The sequence below is a fragment of the Clavelina lepadiformis genome, chromosome 2 (assembly GCF_947623445.1).
Source record: "Clavelina lepadiformis chromosome 2, kaClaLepa1.1, whole genome shotgun sequence".
NCBI lineage: Eukaryota > Metazoa > Chordata > Ascidiacea > Aplousobranchia > Clavelinidae > Clavelina > Clavelina lepadiformis.
In genome coordinates, this window is record NC_135241.1 from 19,239,003 (window position 1) to 19,259,983 (window position 20,981).

At 36.6% G+C, this 20,981-nt stretch overlaps 1 protein-coding gene across 4 annotated transcripts; it reads left to right on the forward strand.

Annotated features, from left to right (window-relative positions):
* Positions 1-1,404: 1,404 nt before the first annotated feature.
* On the forward strand, positions 1,405-19,987 carry LOC143446078 (cullin-9-like). 4 transcript variants are annotated; one of them, XM_076945554.1, is made up of 33 exons: positions 1,405-2,961; positions 3,071-3,202; positions 3,259-3,409; positions 3,730-3,827; positions 3,917-4,070; positions 4,313-4,491; positions 4,651-4,771; positions 5,153-5,281; positions 5,538-5,674; positions 5,954-6,087; positions 6,196-6,355; positions 6,683-6,839; positions 6,976-7,049; positions 7,172-7,270; positions 7,650-7,748; positions 7,868-8,021; positions 8,282-8,466; positions 8,636-8,781; positions 8,949-9,032; positions 9,173-9,359; positions 9,529-9,678; positions 9,966-10,054; positions 10,233-10,356; positions 10,485-10,620; positions 10,695-10,822; positions 11,113-11,334; positions 11,459-11,587; positions 11,720-11,906; positions 12,085-12,256; positions 13,422-13,623; positions 13,799-14,004; positions 14,990-15,108; positions 15,278-19,987. In XM_076945554.1, the coding sequence occupies exons 1-33, from the start codon at positions 2,854-2,856 to the stop codon at positions 19,228-19,230; spliced, it is 8,505 nt and encodes a 2,834-aa protein (XP_076801669.1). In that variant the 5' UTR covers positions 1,405-2,853; the 3' UTR covers positions 19,231-19,987. The 4 variants fall into 4 exon arrangements, with proteins under 4 accessions (XP_076801669.1, XP_076801667.1, XP_076801668.1 ...); XM_076945552.1 differs by having other exon boundaries at positions 1,406-2,961; positions 9,529-9,693; XM_076945553.1 differs by having other exon boundaries at positions 1,406-2,961; positions 10,230-10,356.
* Positions 19,988-20,981: the final 994 nt, after the last annotated feature.

Sequence of the window (20,981 nt, forward strand, 5' to 3'; positions counted from 1 at the left end):
TTGTATGGTTTTACCTGAGACAAAAATACCACTTGTGATTTGTAATTGGGCGTTTATTGTTTTAGTATCATTAACGTGTACGCTACTCATCATTGGGTTGCATAGAAAATTCTTTTCTAAAATGGGGTGGCAGAACTAAAAAGTTTGAGAAGCCCTGATGTAGCTTAGCAAAGTGTGACCGTATAGGCTACACTCAAAATTAATTTGCAAGTACAGCTAAGAAGTTACCCCAAAGGCAATCTGACAATGTGCACAGATGCAAAACTAGGAATGGCTGGTTGTGGCTTAAATTTATCAGTCTGGAATAGACCCTTTCCGAGTAAACGCTGCCATTTTTTGGGTGGCAAGATTTTTTGGATCGCTTCTACTTTACAATGGAAATTGCCAACCTACTTTGATTCTTTTTTAAATTACAAAAATTCTGATCATTGGATTGTAAAGAGTTCGCTCAGGCGAGCTGCATATGAACTCCTTTATGCGATAATATAAAATTTTTGAAAATATGTTTCCTAGTTCTTATTTTGCAGTGCCTTGAATCCTACACACTGGACCTGTCCGAAATGGCGTCTAGATAAGTGGTCAGCAAAGAATGCAACGTAAAATGCGTAGGAATTTGTGTGTAATCTGCGGAGCATCAAACAGGCTAATTTTGTTTGTCATGTCAAGCAAAGTTTTAAATACTGAATTTGAACACTCAAAGTGGCAAAAACTTTCGTTTGAGGTGTTAACTTTCCAAAAAGGAAGCTTTTTGCCAAAAATTTAACTTAAAATAAAGAAAATGCAAACAATAATTCTTACCGAAAAGTTGCACTCTTTTTCGCCCCGAAAATTGGTGCAACGGATTTCTCATCAAAAAACAAAATTCATTCATTCATTTTTATTTTTCGTCTTCAATGTGGGGAACGAAAAAATTGTGCTGACGCAGGTGGTTGCAACCATGTTGGTAGTTGTCCACAATAATTTCCATAAATTGGACGGGAAAAGTGTAAAAAGGCCTCGAGGGCAAAAATGTGCATTACGGACCACTCAGAGAATCTGAAAAAGATATTAGCGTCAGCACGGCCACCAAACCCCAAATTTTTTACCTTGTCAAGTAAAAATCGATTGAGGCAATCAAAAGGTTATTTTTTGAAACAAAATAATGTAAAAATCTCCAATTTAAACATAAAGTAACTAAAAACTTGTAGGCCTTAGGTCTATACCTTCCGACTCAGTGACCCTCTTACATATATAGTTCTGTAAGTTGCAAATTGTTCAACCTGGGAGGTGATTCATTAAAAATAAAGTTATTTCAGTTTTTTGTTTCAGTTTATGGTAAGTTTGCAAGTACTTGCAGTATGGTACCTTTCCAACAAAGGCTGAAGCGATCACTTTTAAAAATATTGGTATTTCATGTGCAATTTCAAATTTTGCAAAGTTGTGTATGTAATTATTTTTTTTGTTTTTAGTTGCAAGTTAAGCTATCAGTCTTTTTTTGGTATTTTATCAAATAAGAAACCTCATGTTGTTATTGGTTGCAAGATGGAACAGGGTAATATTTTTAGTTCACAACCTTCAAACACTGACGAATTAGAGTTATACAAGGTGCTACAAAGAGCAAATCTTTTAGAATATTATGACATATTTATTTCTGTCGGTGGTGATGATGTTGGACAACTTTGCGAAGCTGAAGAGGATGAGTTTTTAGAAATAATGTCATTAGTGGGGATGGTATGCAAACCTATGCATGTCCGGCGCTTTCAAAAAGCTCTACAGGAGTGGGCAATGGCCCCACAAATATTTGAAAAATCTCCCAGCGTTGATCATAATCAAAACTTCATGTTTGAAGTGCAAAAGGAGCCTACTGATTTGAGCATGCGGACATTAGCTGGTGATCGTCAACAAGACACTCAAGTAAGTGAAAAGAATTTTGAACATGACTTGGTGGACTATGAAGAGAGAATGAGTACTGACGTCGAGGCTGTGGATTCACTGATATTAGATGAGAAACAATAAATTTGATCTAACTATATGCTGTTGAAGTGATAGACCGAAAGTTCCCTCAATCTGTATCCTTTGAAAGGCTAACAAGAAACCACCAAACATTGAGGAAATTTTTGAAACAGAAGATACAGCTGTACGAGATAAGGAGCTTTGAAACTATACCAATATATTTTCAATTTCAATGGACAAATTTGGCAATGTAACTCCTAACATCTCTGAGATGAGGCAATGACGCAATGAGGTCGCATTAAAATTATGCTAACTTCATCCAATTTTGGTGATAGCAGACAAATCGGAAAGTCTAACAGCCGCACAAGCTGTTGTGTAAAAAGTAAAAAACTTTTACAAAATAGCTAATGATTTACGAACAAGAATTTTTCTTGCTGGAGCAAATACATTAGATTCGGATGAAGCAAATGGCTTTTCGCAATATGATTGGTGTTATGTTTCAAGACAAGACATAAAAGAGATCATGCTACATTACAGATTTGCACTATGTTCGCAAATTTTCTTGCTGACACATTAAAATATATGTGGATGAAAGTGTTTTTAGTTGTATCTGTTAAACATAGGTTTCGATAATTGCATAAAAATGTTTCAACATGTAATGATTGATGAGTGATGCATTTTGTGGTATGTGCTAAAGCATAAAATAAGTATGATTTTAAAACTTTCTGTTTCTACAATTTATACAAGAAGTCTGGCTTTTATGTAATTATCCATAAGTTTGAAAACAGTCAAAAATGAGTTTTCTATGTTGAGATTACTTTCGTTACTTCCTTTTTTTTCTTGCAGACAAATTTATTGCGTATATTAATTTTGCTCATTAAAATTATGTCAGTTATATGGAACGCAGTTAATACTTAACAAATGGGTAAGAATCGACAACAAAAAATCTCTTTGAATATTCAAGAAACATTGGAAGCAAAGGAACTGCTTCGACAGAGATTTAAGCGAGATGGTTCCGTAGAACACTTGGTAATATATTAGTATAATTATTGCTTGGGCACATTATAGGCATAGCAAGTTGTATAGTGTTTATTCCATGAAGTTAATAGATTTTTTGTATTGTTTATAACTTCTTCAGGTAAGATGGTGTATATGCGGGTTGGAGAAAAAGTCTTCTTCTGCAAGTCCGGAAGTTGAAACATCTTCTACTTCTCTTAGTGATGATTTAAAAACAGGAAAGGATGTATTTTTATGGATGACCAATAGCGAGGTAGGTTTTTAAAAACTGTTTTTACAAATTGGATTTTTGAAAACTTGTTTTGTTAGTTACTGGCAAGCTGCCCCCATCTGTACAGCAGCAGTGTTGGTCTGGAAAACACTGGGGATCAGTCAGCACGGACAAAGAACGAGAGCGAAAATGATGATAAGCACTTAGAGACTTCATCAGATGCTGAAGATTTTGACGACATGAAACATGGTAAATTAAAACTAACTGATCCCATACTTTTACTCTCCACACTTTGACCTTAGTTTTCAAATGTACGGGTCCTTTTCATGATATTTGATATGTTTTTTTAAAGTAATATGTCCTGAAAGCGGTTTAATAATTTTGTACTATCTTTTTTCTTTTCTAAAATTTTTTTTAATAAAATGTTCCACCATGAGTCAAGGTTAAGCAATAGTTTGTATTCTTCTATTTTTATGCAATATTCAATGTATGCTTGGTAAAAGTTTCTTGTTATCATAGTAAGTTTTATATTGAGCAATTTTTGACATGTTTTGTTTGCTATTGTTTAGATGTGGTAAAGCTGGTTAATCGTGCAAAGAAACAGATGCTTCGTTTAAAGAAAGAAAGTGCACCTAAGGCTCTTGTCACTTTGTCCCACACCACAAAAGTAAGCTATTTGTGAGATACCTTTCACAAGAATACTCAGTCAAGACTTTAATTGAAATAAAAATGTGACACTGCCGCTCACTTTGCAAGGTATTAAGCACATATGCGGGATTGGGTTCCCTGGCAGGTATTTTTCGTGAAACTGGTGCACTTGATCTCATTTTGGAGTTGCTCTGGACCAATGATGTGGAAACGAGGCGTGCTGCTGGAAGGATGTTGCGGGCATTAGCTCTGCACGATGCTGGTAAGCTGATATCCATTACAGCCATTACCATTATAAGTTTCTTGTATCATGTATCACTGTTGCATGATAAGTAAGAGCCCAGTATCCATCAGCTATATATAGTAAACATTAGAAAGTACTTGATTTATAACATTTATGTTTTATCAAAAATAATTATATGAGCTTTGTGTTAATTCTTGCTGTCAATCTTTGTCATTCAATAGTTTTACGTATCATGTTGTGTTGTCTTTTGTCCTACTAAGGTAGCCGAGCTTACGTGCTTTTGAAGCTGACACAGGATGAATCAGACAAAGAAGGAAATGATCATATGAGCCATTATGCCGATTTTGAGAATCGAAGTATGGTAATGGAAATGTTTGCTGAAACAGCTTCCGGCGAAGAAGCACATGCTGTTGCTCTTGACTCTGTCCAGCTCCCACAGGTCTATTCTATACATCAATTGATCCACTTAACACCAACCTATTTAAAATGCTCTTTTAGGGCTGATGTAATGTTATTTTGCAGCTAAAGCAAATCAATGTTTTTGTGCAGTGTATTGCACTTAGCGCCTTAGCATTTTATTAATTCTTTGATTTTTTAGGTGCCTGGAAAGATTTTGTTTACCTTAATGAAATGCTATCTTCGTGTCACTTCACTGATGGATGCTAGCAGTGGGAAAAAAAGTGCACAAAATACCCAACGCTGTATGTGGATGTGGTTAGGTAAGTCTCATTGTGTGTATTATAATGACAAATATCTACTGTAGTTCCATCGGTTGAATAGCTCTGTCGATAGTAAGTGGTTGTCGGTGGGCATTGTCTGCATGTAAATTAGCGGGAACTGAAACCTGGTAAGAGAGCTTTATTTGTTTATGGCATTATCTTGTCGATTCGGGAAGTGGCCTACTTTAAACAAAAGACTTGTGATGTGTCAACTGTTATTATTATGTAATATGGGTATTACATAATGATGTCTGAGCTTTGTTACAAACTGGTTGTATAAAGTAAAGTCTACAACTTAGATACGGCTTCCATCAATTTTTCTTGATTAATTCATGGTAACTCAGTTGGATTTTTTTATTAAACCATTTCTTCTGGCTGCAGATGAGCATCATCTAAACGACAATGTTATTCAAGAATTTGAAGTTGCCATGGTAATATCTGATCTTATTTATGAATTGAATCAAGTTATGGATTGGAAAAACACTTCTACAACATCTACAGATAGTGATGGTACATTTGTAAAATTATCTGTCAGTGTCAAGCACAATGATTTTGAGTGCAACGCTATCTGTATACTGTACATAACTATCTCGTGACATGAAATGTTATGTTAACAGTGTTGCTTTACAAGGATGGTAATCTCTTCACTTACACTGGAATAAATTCTATCTCTATGGTGTATAATAAACACAGTAACAACTAATGTCATAACTTAAATAAAGTATGCTATTATGCTTAAACATTGTTATTGTGTCGGTAAAATTAGGGAAGAAAGGAATGACACCTTCACCTTCCCATGACAATTCCTTTTTGATGATGTGGAAAGATATTAGAACCTCTGAAAAGAAATCTAGTAAAACCACCATGGACATGGACACATGCAAGCAGATGTTAACTGATAAAGTAATAAAACAAACAGGATGAATGTAAATTAATCATTTGCGTGAAAATGTATTAATATTTTTAAAACTATATATCATTTGACCTCTAATGTATTTTTTCATTAAAATCGACAACAAAATTATTTATGAATTATTTCAGTATAAAATTTGTACATATGTTATGAAAGTGGATGTAAATTTTGAGGGTTGTAATTTTCAGTCTGTTGCAAGTTTTAAAGTTGTATTTGTATGTAATGCTTGCTTCTTTGTGACCTTTGCAATATTTCTTGTGTTGAATTAGTCAAATTCTGATGGCCAGGTGGCAAACAGCTCTTCCCCAAAACCGTTGTTTGTGCAGTCTGCCCAGGAAAACTCGGTAGATCCTGTACTCCTGGCAACGTTACTTCGCGCAGATAAACCGCAATCGATATACAAGTAAGTTTGTTGAATTCTATAAGCTGATTTCTGAGTAGTGATTAGTACATATTTCTTAAAAACAGACTAAGGCGAATCAGTGTTATAACATGCACTTGTATCTTCAAGGCATCCAAGTTCGTTTTCATCTCGAAAGCAATATTGTCAGTACCTACGAGCGCTCATAAAACCTGGTTATAGAGTGAGGGCTTGCCAGTCTTATCAGGATGTTAATGATGGTGATGAGGGCATTTATAGACAACACAATGAATCTACTCCACCTGTCCAAGTAAGACAGTTATTCTGCTAATTTTCAGGTCGATTGATTCAGTTCATTCAACTGTGCTGTTGATTTTAGGATCTTTGTAACTATTAGTTTGTTATAATTTAGTCATGAGTTGATTGTCTGGTTGATTAGTTTGTGACCTTTTCTTAAATATCCTGTGTAGGCTGTATCAGTTACTTGAACACTTTAAAAGTAACCTGGAAACATTAACGTTTTGGTTTTCCATGTTCATATTTGCTAGTACAGCCTATAATGTTCATCCGAATTTAACAAATTGGAAGATGATTGTCCTGTTGTTTTCATAACAAATGAACCAGGTCTTATGTCAAGGTCTTCTGGCATCGTTTGAATCGGCCATATTGGGTTCATTGGCATCACATTGTATTACTTGGAAGCTCTTCTTCTGACAGCGGCTCATCTGTTTCACAGACTCCTCCTAAATTCATTTCAAACCCTGAAGACTCCATTCTATGGCCTCTTCTAAGTGGTAGTAATTTTTGCATACCCTACTTCATAACTAAACTGATGACTTACTTATTCAACCTTGATTGGTGATAGTAATGTTTGATGTAGAGTTTTAATAGTTACCAAGGTTTTCTGAAAAGTTTATGTTGTTTTGTCAGGAATGAAGTCTAGAGTGAAACCACTGTATGGAATTAGCCAACATGTAACTGATCAATCAAACAACAAACCTAATGTTAGTATATTCATTTTAGATTACTTTTGTACTGAAACTGTGTTCTTGTCAGTCGTGCTTTATAATGAAGGTTGAACATTCTGTCATTGTTATATTTACTTATTCACATAATGTGTTTTAAGGAGGAAATATCTCAGCAAGATTGGTGGATGATTCTCTTTTATGCAAATAAAGTCTCTGAAGAAAGACGGGAAGTCATCAAAAACCATCTTGAAAAATCAGTAAGAATATTTCACAACAACAAAAGCTGCCATTAGTAATGTCCATATCGGAATATTGAATTGATTATTATGAGTGTGTAATTATTTGGAATATTTTTTATAAGTCCACAAAAATGATCTATTTGTTTGCAACCTGTCATTGGTGCATTTTACTTAGGTGCTGGTTTGGCAACAAATATCCATAGCAGTTAATGACCATGCCTGCTAGTTGCATTGGTGTTTGATTTTTACAGGATTTGACAGTGAAGCATTTTCGAAATACAAATTCGATATTCTGTAATGGAAATTAATTATTTTAGAATATTTCAGAATATCAAAATCTTCAGATCAGTATTCCTAACTGTCACACAAAAGAATTTTAAAGCTATTTTGTGTCTAGTTTCCAAATGAAAAGCACATGTGCCTTATCAAGCCATCAATGAAGGACACAGTGGCTGTCATGACTGAGATATTAAAAGAAGCAAACCCGCAGAAGAAGGTGACCAGTGACATGTCGAACTCTAAAATCACTTACAACAACATGTTATGAACTTAATTCGAATTTAACAATAGTACATAAGTTTTAGTTTTTGTAAATTGAATTTCTTGTTATTACAGAAAGCTATGTACGCATCTGGAGCTTGTCGACGTTTGATCGATATGATTGAGGATGGTGAGAAAAAAGAAAGAGAAGAAACTGAGAAAATAGAGGAAGATGAAACGAAAGAAGGTCAACCAGCAATTCTTCAATCTGTCAAGTCTGATGAAAAAAGTGAGCTCATTTTAATTGTGTATTTTTTTTTCTTTAAGCCTGTTTTATTAGCTGCATATGTTAATTCGTATTGTCATCTTAACGGGGAAGGTTACCCTCAGTAACAAATAATGATTAGAATTATGGCAAAAATGTTCTTTTGCAACATGTTGGGTCTCATTGTGCACGTCCCTTTCTATTTTTATAATGGAGTCTTTCCATCGTGCAGAGAGACGTTTGGTGAGAACAAGCAACATATTGTGATTTTGATATTTTTCAAGCTCTAGACAAACAGGATCCTGATAAACTGCAATCAAATAAGTCATCCATTGATGACAAATCTGTGAAGGAGGAGGATGAAATAAATGTGACTCCGGAAGAGAGATCCAAGGCAGTGGAGATGGGATTGAGGATCGGGCTTATCTTTGATGAAGACACCGAGAAAAAATATTTGAAGATGTTCATGGTTTGTAAAGACAGTTACAATTTGAATATCAACAAAATTGTTTTATAAGTGAATGTACAAGTTGTTTTAGAAGTGATTTAGAATTTCTATAGAATTCCTAGTTGCTCACCATGTGACTTCTGTTAAATATGACACTTTTTTCAATGAGGATATTGTTTCACTTGTAAAGGATGACAGTAACTACACACTTGCATCTCGACTGTGGAAAATGCAAAAGGAGAGTGATGGTGTCGTCAGAATAGCAAAGACTGTGCCTGAAGCTAACAATGATGGAAAGGTTATTGCTCTCACTATCCTTCATAATGCCCTCACAAGGTATTAATTGTTAAAGAAAGGATCCACGAAAATTTACCTCAATTAAATTGACAATCGCCGCTTTTGTTTCATGTTACCTAGTCATGGTAACGAGCGAGCACTTTTAAATGAGCACTTTGTGGGAAATGCAACCCATGGCTTACATTATGTTACTTGTTTTTGCTTAGAAGTGACTGGGGAATTCCCCACAGTGTAAACAACCTGAAGGATACCCTCGGATATATCTTGGTTGCAGCAGAGGACAAGGAAAAGTTAGAACTCTCTTAAATATACGATCTGTTCTTTTAAATTGTTTCTATGATAACTTGTTATCTGAAGTGTACAATTACATATAGAAATTGTTATTAATATGGCACTTTGATAGCTCAAAAATCGTTTTTATTTATTACAGAACCGTGGTGATGGCATACATACTCTTAATATCGGCTTGTCTGGAAAAGGATTCAAAGAAGACAGATTCATTGGATGAACCTGACAGCATGGAGCTTAGTTTGGCAACATCAGGCCATTTAAAGGCGATATTTGACTCCATTGTAAGATTTCAAGATGATCAAACTATCATTTGTGGAGCTATTCACGTAAGTGCCAGTTTTGTTTATGTCAGCTAAATGTTTCATGTAGTATGTTTAACTATTATTTAAAATAAAACAGTTGGTATTATTTTCTGCCTGAATAATGCTTTTGATTATTTGAGGAGTAAAGATTTATTCAATTTGCACTTTACCTAATCAGATGTCTTGTTTACAGTGTGTGAGCAAAATAATGGGTGCAGAACTTTTTGCCAAAAATCCACGCTTCGACAAAGATCGTTCTTCACAGGCAAGCATTGTCACTGCCATAATAACGTCAATTATGGCAGCTACTGACCCAGATCAGCCATCTACTTCATCAGACAAAGTTGGTTTAACATCGGTATATATACTTGCTTTGTTTTATAGTGTAATGGTACCTAATTATTGTGCTGCATTATAGCCCAGTCCTTTAGGAAAAAAGTCACTCTGATATTGATAAACAATACTTCTTGTCATTTGCCTTTAGCTAATTGTTGTACTGAATTATTCAGTATTGAATAAATTAGCCTTTCACAAAGGCAATTTGTTTCAGACATGTTGCGCAATAGTTTTGTTTCAGTAGCTTTGTATAACAGTCACACTGCTATTGCAAATGATTTGTATCGTTTTTAGTCAAATAGTATACTTCGAACTCTGCTGGGTGCAGTGGATGATTCAATTACAAAGCTTTCGTCTACCGATCAACTTGAAACATTCGAAAAGTACATTTTTGCCAAATTTATACTTTGCTGGTTAACAAGTTTAAAATAAAGTATCATAAGATCTGCTGAAATCGCTCTTAGAAGAATTTTATAAAACATTTTGATGTTTGAGGAATGAAAGTGGGTGTTTTCTTCTATAACCGGTAAATTGATTAACTTGCTCTATTGCTTGCAGTAGGAAGCTGCTTATCCTGCTGTACAATGCACTCTGTGTGCTTTGTATGATTGCTCGAAAAGATCAAAGCAAAGCTTTAATGAACATGTCGGATCGAGTTTTAGCTGTAATTGAAAAGGGACTTAAGGTACTGAAAAATGTTTTCAGAGTAAAGGTTGAATCATACTTTTACCAAGCCTAAGGAAATTTATTGCACAATTTTTAAATGTGTCTATGATCAGTTTTAGTTAATGTGGTTTCCTTCTCTTCATTTAGAGCGAAAGATTTTCACCAACAAAATGTCAAAGAATCCGTCAACTCATGCAACGGCTAAAAGGCTTTACAATGTCATCAAAGATTGACGAGGACATGGCATCGGAGTCTGGGAACAAGGGGAAGGACAGCCCTACTGGTCTGTAAAATATTTCTTGTTAACCCTATGGCCATACCGAAATGTGATGTTAGTGTTTTTCACCAAATTTCCAGAGGATGATTTGTTGATTGATCAATTCAGCCTGCATGACATAAAGAAAAACATGGATGAAATTTTTGATACTCATTTAGAAAGAATCAGGAACGACTCTTCTGAAATCAGATCATCTACCAATACTTTGGTAATGCAACAAACTATATATTATACTATAAACAGCAAATGTCAACTGTAAAGTTTCTTAACAACCTTCTTTGCTTAACTTTTTACCTGGCTCTGTCCAGTTGTACACAAAAGTATTCTGTGTACTTACAGGTTAAATAAGTTAAATTTTGCATAGGTTGAAATAACTAGGTTTTATATATAACAAGTGTTTTATATTAAATTTTTTTAATCGGCAACATTTTAAACAATTATAAGTTTTTGGTACCAGTAATACATTGCTAAAAAGTATTGTCATTGCTACTACCTCAGGTCGTCGATGTGGTGTTGCCTATCATCAAAAACTTGACCACAGTGACTGATGAAAGTGGAAAGTGTCTTTCAAGTCTTCAAGGTTTTGTCTCAGAATTCAAGGCAATTGCTCACGACCATGGGTTGGTCTTGTTTGAGTGCTACTGGTCCGAATTGGTGATGTGCTTGCATCACGTAATCGATCTATGCATATTGAGTTCTAGCAAGCGTTTAGCGCAAGAGGTTTGTTGCTCTTTGTTTTGTGGAGTCACAGCATTTTTTCCTAGTCAGCTCGAAGATTTTGAACTAGTCGCCATGTTACAAACTGACACAGCATGAGTGATGTGACGGTTGTATGTCTCCTTAGGTTGCAGGCCACGCCATCTCAATATTGCACACACTCTCTGAACTTGACAAGGACTTTGCAGTTGAACTTTGTGGCATGGAAGCGAAGCAAACTATCAACAGATTGTTGGAGAAACATGAATCTGTTCCAGTAAGCATGGTTGAAAAGACTAATTTTATCTGTGGTATGACAACAAAAAGAAGATACGTTTGTTGAATATGTTGGTAAAAGCACTAATGTCGCCCACTATAATTATTTTACCTCAAGATGTTTTTCTTTCAGAATGCAGCAGAGCTTAAAGATCTCATCACATCTTGTGAGCGTCATCGTGCTTTGCACAGCAAGTTACTTGCAGTTGTACTCGGTGGCTGTATCTCTACTGCCCTCCGATGTATCGAAGATGCAAGACAGTTGCAAGCATCGTTGAATATTCCGTTGTTTGATCAGCTACTTAGTAACCTTTGCAAAGGTTTTAACTCACAAGTTCATTGTTATGTTAATTTTTTGTTGATTGTTTAACTAAGATTTATACGATACCTTTACAAGTACAGAGAATTTAGCAGTGATTTCGTCAAAAAACATTGATGTAGGCCAAGCAACTAAATCCCAATTAATCATCAATGACCCGATCGCTTTATTATTTCCAGGTGCAGACATGGAAATCAAAGAGGAAAAGTGTTGGGAGAAGCTGGAGGTTTCAACCAATCAGAGGCACTTGCCAAAGTTGACCGACAACAATCCGAAAACTTATTGGGAAAGTAATGGAAGTTCAGGAGCCCACTGGATCAATGTTTACATGAAAAAAGGCGTCATTGTAAGGTAAATCATTTAATATATGAATGCTGTAGCGTTCTATTGCACTAGTGATTAGTAGGGCCATTTTTATTTTGACCTAAAAAAAAATTTTTTTGACTTTATTTTTATCAAATTTTGACTTTATTTTAACCTAACGAAATTGCTTATTTGTAGAGGCCACAGTTCTTCCTCCAGTTACCCAAACATAATATTTTGTCGATTTCAGACCCAAACGTAATATTTTGTCGAAAAGTCAAGGTGTTTTATGGATTATAAAAAGTGCGTCGTGTTTTTTGGCGATAGATTTAGGTAGCTTGTGTTATCTTGTGAAAAGAGCACTTTGCCTCGATTTTCTCCGCATGGTAAATTCTAATAAACAGCAAATTAAACAGGGAATGCTTGTTGTTGCTCCAATCCAGCTTGATGGCGTTTACTTTTCCTGTGGCTTTCAACAAAATACTTTTTATCGCACTTCACTATAACCTCGCAAAAATTGCACCTTAAATCACCCCCGGGAGTTGCATTAAATTCATCAGAAAAATCTCGACAAATCTGTCTAACTTTTGCTGAAGACGATTTAGCTTGCTTAGGCATTTTTGTATTACAGAATGTCAGTAGGCTATTCCTAAAATCCAAACTGTTGATCTTCGAAAATACTACGTTTATGAAGAGGAAGTGTTTTATAAGAATTATTTAAATACGTAACAATGAATAAACTATGGACAATTTGCGATAAAAGTTACTGCTGATCCAAGTGGGCATTGTGACTTATTTCCTGCTTTTATGGGTTAATATGGTTTAATTGTGTCGCAGTTCCTGATTTACAATGCTTCCACGAGGATTTTTACAAGAATTACTCTCAAGAAACACAAAAACTTTGTAAAAAGCCATATTTTGACAAATTTTGACTTTATTGAAAATTTTGACTTTATTTTGACCTATAAACTTCTTAGAAACAATCCCCTAGGTGCTGAAAACAACTTTATTCTTTGATTCGTGGTCAGACGAGGTCCTTAAAAATTTTTGACTTTATTGACTTTGGCGGGCCCTAGTGATTAGGTGTGGAAAATAAAGAAACCATATTAGTAGTTTTTGTATAATTTAAATGTTTTTTGTACATTAATATAGTTATAATAAAACATAATATAGTCAATATATTTAATACTAATAAATCGAACGAATGTTTCAGAAAAATGACAATTGTTGTTGCGCAAGAAGACTCCAGCTACATGCCGTCTCGTATTGCTGTGCTAGGTGGGAATACATCTACAGACATCACCACTCAGCTATCTTGTGTCAATATCGCCTCAACAGATCGTGAGGTTGTAGTGTTAGAAAATGCCCGTCGTTATTGGCCTGTAATTAGAATCTCTATCAGGCGTTGTCAACAGGTAAGTTGCAATTGCGGGAATGTTATACTTGGTTTACAGCACACAGAAATTTTTATTAATTAAACTTGAGTATTAACTCAAGTTAACTTAGTATTAACTTTTTGAGTTGTAAAATGAAATTTATATAAAAATTTCACAAAATTTTGTTCGATCTGCCAGTGTTTAAATTTTTCAGGGTGGAATCGATACTAGAGTTCATGGCTTGGATGTTGTTGGTCCAAAGCCATCTTTTTGGCCGATCCTGCGTCGACAGCTTTATGTTCGAACAACACTTGTCTATGCTGTGCAAGCTCACAGTTGGGCGTTTAATGCAGGGAAGACGGCAGGACAAGTTGACGGGGAAAATGTAACAAGGCACAAGATATTGGATGTTCCCACAAAGTAAGTGATACTTTTGTGCATCTTTTGCGGTTTTGTGTTTGATATTCTCTCTGAGTAATGAGCTTGTTTGGCCGCGCAAGCATGGTGCTGTACGCCAGGGCTTCCCAAACTTTTTTGCTCGCGACCCCTTTCAAACTTCTGAAGTTTTCCACGACCCTTCACGTTTAAATTGATAAGCAGTGCGAAATATACATTAGTCATTAGTGACATTTATTGAGATGCAAAGACTGAATTCAAGCCACCAGTACTCAAAGCCTACTTACTACTTTACACATATGTAGGCTACTGCAAACAAAAAAGCACACACATTTATTCAGTGTGATTGGTCCGACTGCTTTCTGCTACAAAGCAAGTCCAGCCGTGGCTCAATATCTGTTAATGCTGGTCTCAAGGCGGTTTCTATGTTTATTAGACTGGAAGTATATTTTGTTTTGATTGTATTTTGTACTTCGTGTAAAATTGGTATACGCTCTGCGACCCCTGAAGTTCGTTACGCGACCCCCAGTTTGGGAAGCCCTGCTGTACGCTACTCTTTTTCAATGCTTGCTTCAACCCCATTATTTAATATGCAACATTTAATGGTTTTGGAAAATGATTATGCTGTGTAACCATGTCATTTCGATATCGGCATAATGTGTATAGTCCTGAATTTTTGCATCATATCTTGCCATGGTTAGGGTTCATTCGTACACGAGTGTATGTTAGTTAAAAAATATAAAACATAAAAAACCGGCTCAAAGCTCAAACCCATTGCACGCCTGGGTGAAACTTACATTTGCTTTGAGAGTCAGCTGAAGTAGGTGTGAATTAGGTGTGCTCTGCTTTTAATTTCCAAGAATAGTGCACAAATCACAACCAGAATCCCAACTCAATTTTTGCAAAAATTAGAGAGAATGTTAGTTGTGTTGTGTTTTTACTGATTAATGAGAATGAGAGACTGTTCTGAGAAAATGCCTTGTGTTGATATCTTGGTGTTCGTTTGTAGGATCGTAGAAGCAATTAGATATGAGCAACAATTTTCTGATCGGTTTTTACCAAATTCTGAATCAGCCTTAATACTTGGCCAGGCGTGTAGATTGGCGTTGTCAGCTCCTGTCCTGGACAGTAAGTTGTTAATATTCAATAAATGCAAGTGTTTTATTATTTGTTAAGGTTTAATTTTTATTAGATCTATATTTGGTTGTTAGAATTAGTTAGTACTTATATTTGTTGCTATTTTTGTAGGATTTAATAATTTATCTAAAAGTTTGCACAATTCTTTTGTAATTTCTAGTCCTGCTTGACAAAAATCAAGAAAATGATGATACAATGAGCTTAATGGAGCAACTCCTCTTGGCTTATTTGAAGTGTAATGAAGTCGATAACGGTGACCTGCAAGGAAGAATATTTTCCTCTAAACTTCGTCGTCTGCTGCGACTTCTTGTTGATCTTGATCAAGGAGGAAGTTCATCCTCATCACCACATCCAAGCTCCACAAAATCATCCAAGAAACCCCAGCTGGAGCATATGTCCTTGTGGAGCAAAAAAGTTCAGCCGCTTTCGGCAAGATCGACAGACAGTGTGAGAGTAAAACCTTCCAGTTCAGATAACTCTTTCAGCACGAGAACAGAGGCCATGAAAATTTTACCCACCGAGACAGTGAACTCCTCTGCTCCTCTTGCGGATGAAGATTGTTATCAGAGCTCCTCTCATCTTCCTCAAGTTGCGGAAGAGTGGGTTAAAATTGTCCAACAAAAGTTTTCAGAAATCATTGGCACGGTTGTTCAAGATTGTGATGAAGGTGTTGATTTCAAACAATTCATCAATGCCGCTGCTGTTATCCTGAAGAAATTTGAATACTTGCGAAAATGTACAGAAGACCTATTTGGCTCAAAAGCTCATTTTCTGCTGATGTTTTCAGCCGGTGTGTGGAAGGCTGTGACTTTGTTAGACATGAGAAGTGCTACAAAGTTTTGTTATATCTGCATCTATCTCATTCGTCTATTTATTGACATTCAGTCACAACCACAAATGACAAACTCAAATGAATTCAAAAATTTAGAGCTGCTTGTGAAACAAGTTGTCAGAATTCTTCCTTTGATATCGGGAACAGAAGTTTGTTATACATTTGAGCATATTTATGTAACAATGCTTTCAATGCGCCTGCAATACAACCAAAACCTAGCATTCGACCTGGAGCAGAAAATGAGCCAGCAGCTCCAAGTTTGCTTTCCCAATCGACGTCCTATCGCCCTGCTGCAAGACTACGCTTTTTCTAATCAACTGCATAAGCGCTTTGTGTCGTCGTATTTGGAACGGTGTGATGCAGCAGTTGCAGACGTGGAGGACCCTTCTTACACAGAACTGTGGCAAGATTATAACTTTCTTGCAGACGATGGGTTCAAAGTGGCCCTATGCAGACCTGTTGTATGGTGCCACTACAACTCAAACTTACTCAGCGGTGGCATTGAAAAACAGATGTCCGTGCTCAGTGAGCGATGTTTTAATTTTATGAGCCAGTTTGAGTCATTTTTCCATCGAGATCGTATTAACAATTCCTCTTGTTTGTTTCTTAACGGAAATTCGTCCGTGCATTGGACCGGATCAGGGTATGCTGTTCTACGGGATCTTGCCAATGATGTTGAATTAACAGTCACCACCACACAGCTTCTGTTTTTGCTCCACTTCAACCACCAGTCAGAGGTTCATCTTAAAAAATGGAAAGAATTTTATCCATGTCATGATGACGACACTCTTGAGCAGCTCGTGTCAAAGAAAATCATTTACGAATCCAGTAAAAATGTCTTTAGAGTTGTTGAAGTCCTCCATGAGTCTGTAGATTGTGTCAGTGCTCAAGACAAAGTGTTGACGTCAATGCGGCTGTCGAGTCTGTCCATGGAAAATCACAGCCACAGCAGGAATTGCAGAATCGATTTGGTAATACATGCCTTGATGAGAGAAGAAAAAGAGATATGTGGCGATCTACTGATTGAGAGAGTAATAAAGAAATTCATGACTTGCCACGATTCAGAATTACAGAAACCAGCAGAAATCACCACTCCAACTAACCACTTGTACCAGTTTATCCCTCAAGCTAGAGAAGTTCGCTCGAGATGTGATTACCTCATAGCCAGAGGATATCTCGTTCAGCAAGACGCTCAACCTCAAATGTTACATTACAAAAGCAATGATCGAAAGAAATCTGTTGATGTAAAAACAGGATCCGATTGCTTCCAGAGCTCTAACAATAATTCAAGTGCAATTGATGAATCGCACAGCATGAGTGAAGTATCCACATCACTTTCTAAGGATGCGGTGTTGTCTACGGAATCCTCCATGGTTAAGATCCAAGTAAAACCTTCTTGCACAAGTGAAACTACATCGTCAAAACAATTATTGAAGTCATTTTCTACAGAACCGGAACCTATCCTTGCTCCAAAAGAAGACCCAAAACCAGATTGTAATTCCGACGATGAAATGCATCAAATTGTCCACTTCCCATGCGCTACCATAAGCAGAACCACATTGACCATAGAAAAACAGCTTTTAGAGATCAAACATAAGATAATGACTCTTTCGGACATTTTGTCCCACAATGAAGATGTGGCAGAGGCACTTCTGTTGGAGTTTGACTGGAATGCTGACAAACTTGTCGAAGCTTTTTTAAACAATAGGGCTGAGACCCTTCAGAGGATCGGGGTTACAGTCGCCATTGAGGATCAGGAATCCCAGAAAGAAAGCCTAAAACCTATCTCATCCGAAGATGTTGCATCTACTTCCAGTTCAGATGATCATTGCCCCATCTGTTTAAATCCAATGGACCCGGATAATTTTGTTCCTCTCTGCGGCCATAAATCATGTAATAATTGCTGGAAGACTTATCTTTCATTGAAACTGACGCAGGACAGCACATGCAGCGCTACTTGTCCACATAACGCTTGTCACTTCCGGCCAACGACACGTGTTTATGAGAAAATATTTTCTGATTCTGCTGACATGCGAAAGAAGTACAACACTGCTCTTGTCAGGTCTTATGTTGAGTCTGACCGTGATGTGTCGTGGTGCCACAATCCAAAAGGTTGTGACCGAATTATACGGAAAGCAAACGATGGTCGAGAGGAGGGATGGTGCTCAAAGTGCGGATGGCAAACCTGCTTCACTTGCACTTATGTTGAGGCTCATTATCCTGCAAGTTGCAGCCACATGTCTCAGTGGATGGACGATGGTGGTTACTACGAGGGAATGAACGAGGACGCCAAAAGCAAACACTTGGCCAGGTTGATCGCTAAACGTTGCCCCAACTGCCAAGCAAATATTGAAAAGAACGACGGGTGCTTGCATATGAAGTGCGCGAAATGTAGCCACGATTTTTGCTGGCGTTGCCTCCAGCCGTGGCGTCCGACACATCGAGATTATTACAACTGTAGCAGCAAGGTGAGCAAGCTTGCCCAGGATAGCATGAAGTTTGTCGAATTCAATAAACGTTGTCAATTCCACAACCGAGCAAAGCAGTTCGCATATGACATCCGAGACCGCCTTCTTGCAATCAACAATCCCAACCACAACCTTCACCAACTAAAATTTGCCGTAGACATCTGCATGAAGCTTGTTCAGTGCCGCAAAATCCTCGCTTACAGCAACGTTCTCAGCTTTTATTCGGTGGACAGCAACAAGATGAGAAGCACTGAACTCCATTCCGCTGCCCTTGAAACTAAAACTCTCCAACTTCAGGAACATTTAAGCTTGTGCCTGTTGGATTGCGCTGACATCCGTCACAAGTTGTCATCAATGACTGATGATATGATGACGAAAGGAGAGCAGCTGATGCGTGGATGCGATGAACAAATAAAAATCATTGTCGAGTTTTCGAAACAGGGAATGAAAATCGGCACACCATTGGAGATAGGCCACAAGGTACTAACTGAAGCTGGAACCTCGGTGTTGGTCAGTGATTTTGATTCCGATGGTATCGTGTTGAACGCAAGACTTGCTGGTATGTCAGATGAAGAAGACGAAGACGTTGATGATGACGATAACATTGAGGATGATACCAGTGAACACACTCAGTCTGATAATGAGCATGACGATAGTGACGACACTGGAGATAACTTAGTTGGTATGTACTCATCGGACGAAGATGACGAACCAGCCATGTATGATAGCGACAACGCGCTTGGTATGGATCGTTACTCTTTTGATGACGACAACATGGATAGTCTTGATAGTGTCGACGCTTGGTTGCCTTAAAAATGTTTAAGCGAAGACATGTTCTAAATGTTGGGTTTACTACTGTTTTCATTAAAATTTCAATTGTTAGTTTCAGCGCTCTAAAGTGTTGACAGCATTTCAAGTTATTGTGAATACTTACTATTGCGTTCATTGTGAACACAGGTAACTTGTAATTGTATGCAATGTGATACATTGTGTGGGATCTCTTTGTATAGTATCGTGTTTTCATTTCGTTCTTAGTCTTTTGCTGTTTTTGTTGCACATCATTATTAGGTTCTAAACTATGTTGATCATAGCCCCTTCAGGCTAAATTTTGTTGAGTATTCAGCATTGCTTTCTTTCTCATATTGCCTGTGAATTATATACAACATTCGCCTACTTTCCAGGAGTTACCAGCACAACACCGGATCGGCCTTCGCGTGTTCGAATCATTTTATTCCCTTAAAAAAATGCACCAACTTCGCCATAATATGCGTTTATTTGCTGATGTAGAGAAAGTAATTTATGCCTTGGTGATGATTTGCACAGTGATTCGCATTTTTCCAGTGCTGAGATGTTTTATTCATATCATGTCTTTCGTTAGTGATGTTATCATTTATAAAATATTCCCAAAATGTAAACTATCGTGAAAAGAAATTAGGCCAGTTTTAAAAACTAGTGAAGTAAATTAATCTTCAAAAAGTATATTTACTATGTATATATTTTTGTTGCGGCTTTTTGTAAACTCTATGCGTCTTGACGCAGTACTTTTTGGAGATACAACTTCAGCAATCAGCACGCTTTAGGCTTGGTGCTTAATGTTTGTTGCGCTTGCAATGCAATAAGGAGTTGCCTGATGTTGAGGGTATCGATTTAAAATAAAGAGACTTGGAAATGGCGTTTGAACACCTATAAAAACGCTATTAAACCATTTGCTAAAATGGCATTTAGAAGCGAAAGTAGAACTGACAATCTTCAATTGAAAAAATTCAATTTGTCCTAGCTCATTCGTTTCAGTAAAGTTAAGATCGATCATTTCATCAACCTCTTAGCCAACTGCTGTAGCTTTGTCACATTTGAGCAAGATTAACATTGTGAACCAGTGTTACAATGATTCGAGTCAAAGTCCAAAATCTCTTGAGTCTCGTTATGTCGTTTGTGATGGCAAAAACGACAATTTTGGATAACAAAAATGGATATGTTTCATAGACTTATTGTATACGGTTATGACGTTAAAGTAACAATTTTAATGTGACCTCAAAATAGTTTTTACGTTAAAGGCCATGACTTGACTCGAGTCACAAAATAAAATTATTTCAAATCGATTTTAATATCTGTGAAAGAATTTATTAAAAAATCACTATGCAATAGATTCTATTGAATGTGCATAAGCACCAGAAATAAATAAAATCAGATTCTACGCTTACATTTACGTTACGAGTATTCAGAAAGCTGTTTATTATAGACCTAAAACGAAAAATAAATCGTAAATGGTGAGATGTTTGTGACTTGGCATGTGTTAAAAATGACTTGATGAACGTTACTGACTCGACTTGACATGACAATGTAATTAAATGAGTTGCGACTTGGCTTGACTTTGCGGTTTAACTTTGACTTGCGCTGTTAGTGACTTGACTGGACATGTGTCACGACCACGATTCACTCGATTAACATGATTCACCACGAAGTCTTGTTTCCATCACTACTACAACCCTGTTGTGAACAACTGCACTCTGTGTAGTAGAAATGTTATAATGAAAATGCCTGAAATTACATCGATTGAGATATAG

Coding starts and splice junctions, on each gene's coding strand:
- LOC143446078 (XM_076945550.1), top strand. CDS start 2,854: ATGGGTAAGAATCGACAACAAAAAATCTCTTTGAATATTCAAGAAACA. Junction 13,624..13,798: donor CTATCAGGCGTTGTCAACAG/GTAAGTTGCAAT, acceptor TAAATTTTTCAG/GGTGGAATCGATACTAGAGT. Junction 14,005..14,989: donor ATATTGGATGTTCCCACAAA/GTAAGTGATACT, acceptor GTTCGTTTGTAG/GATCGTAGAAGCAATTAGAT.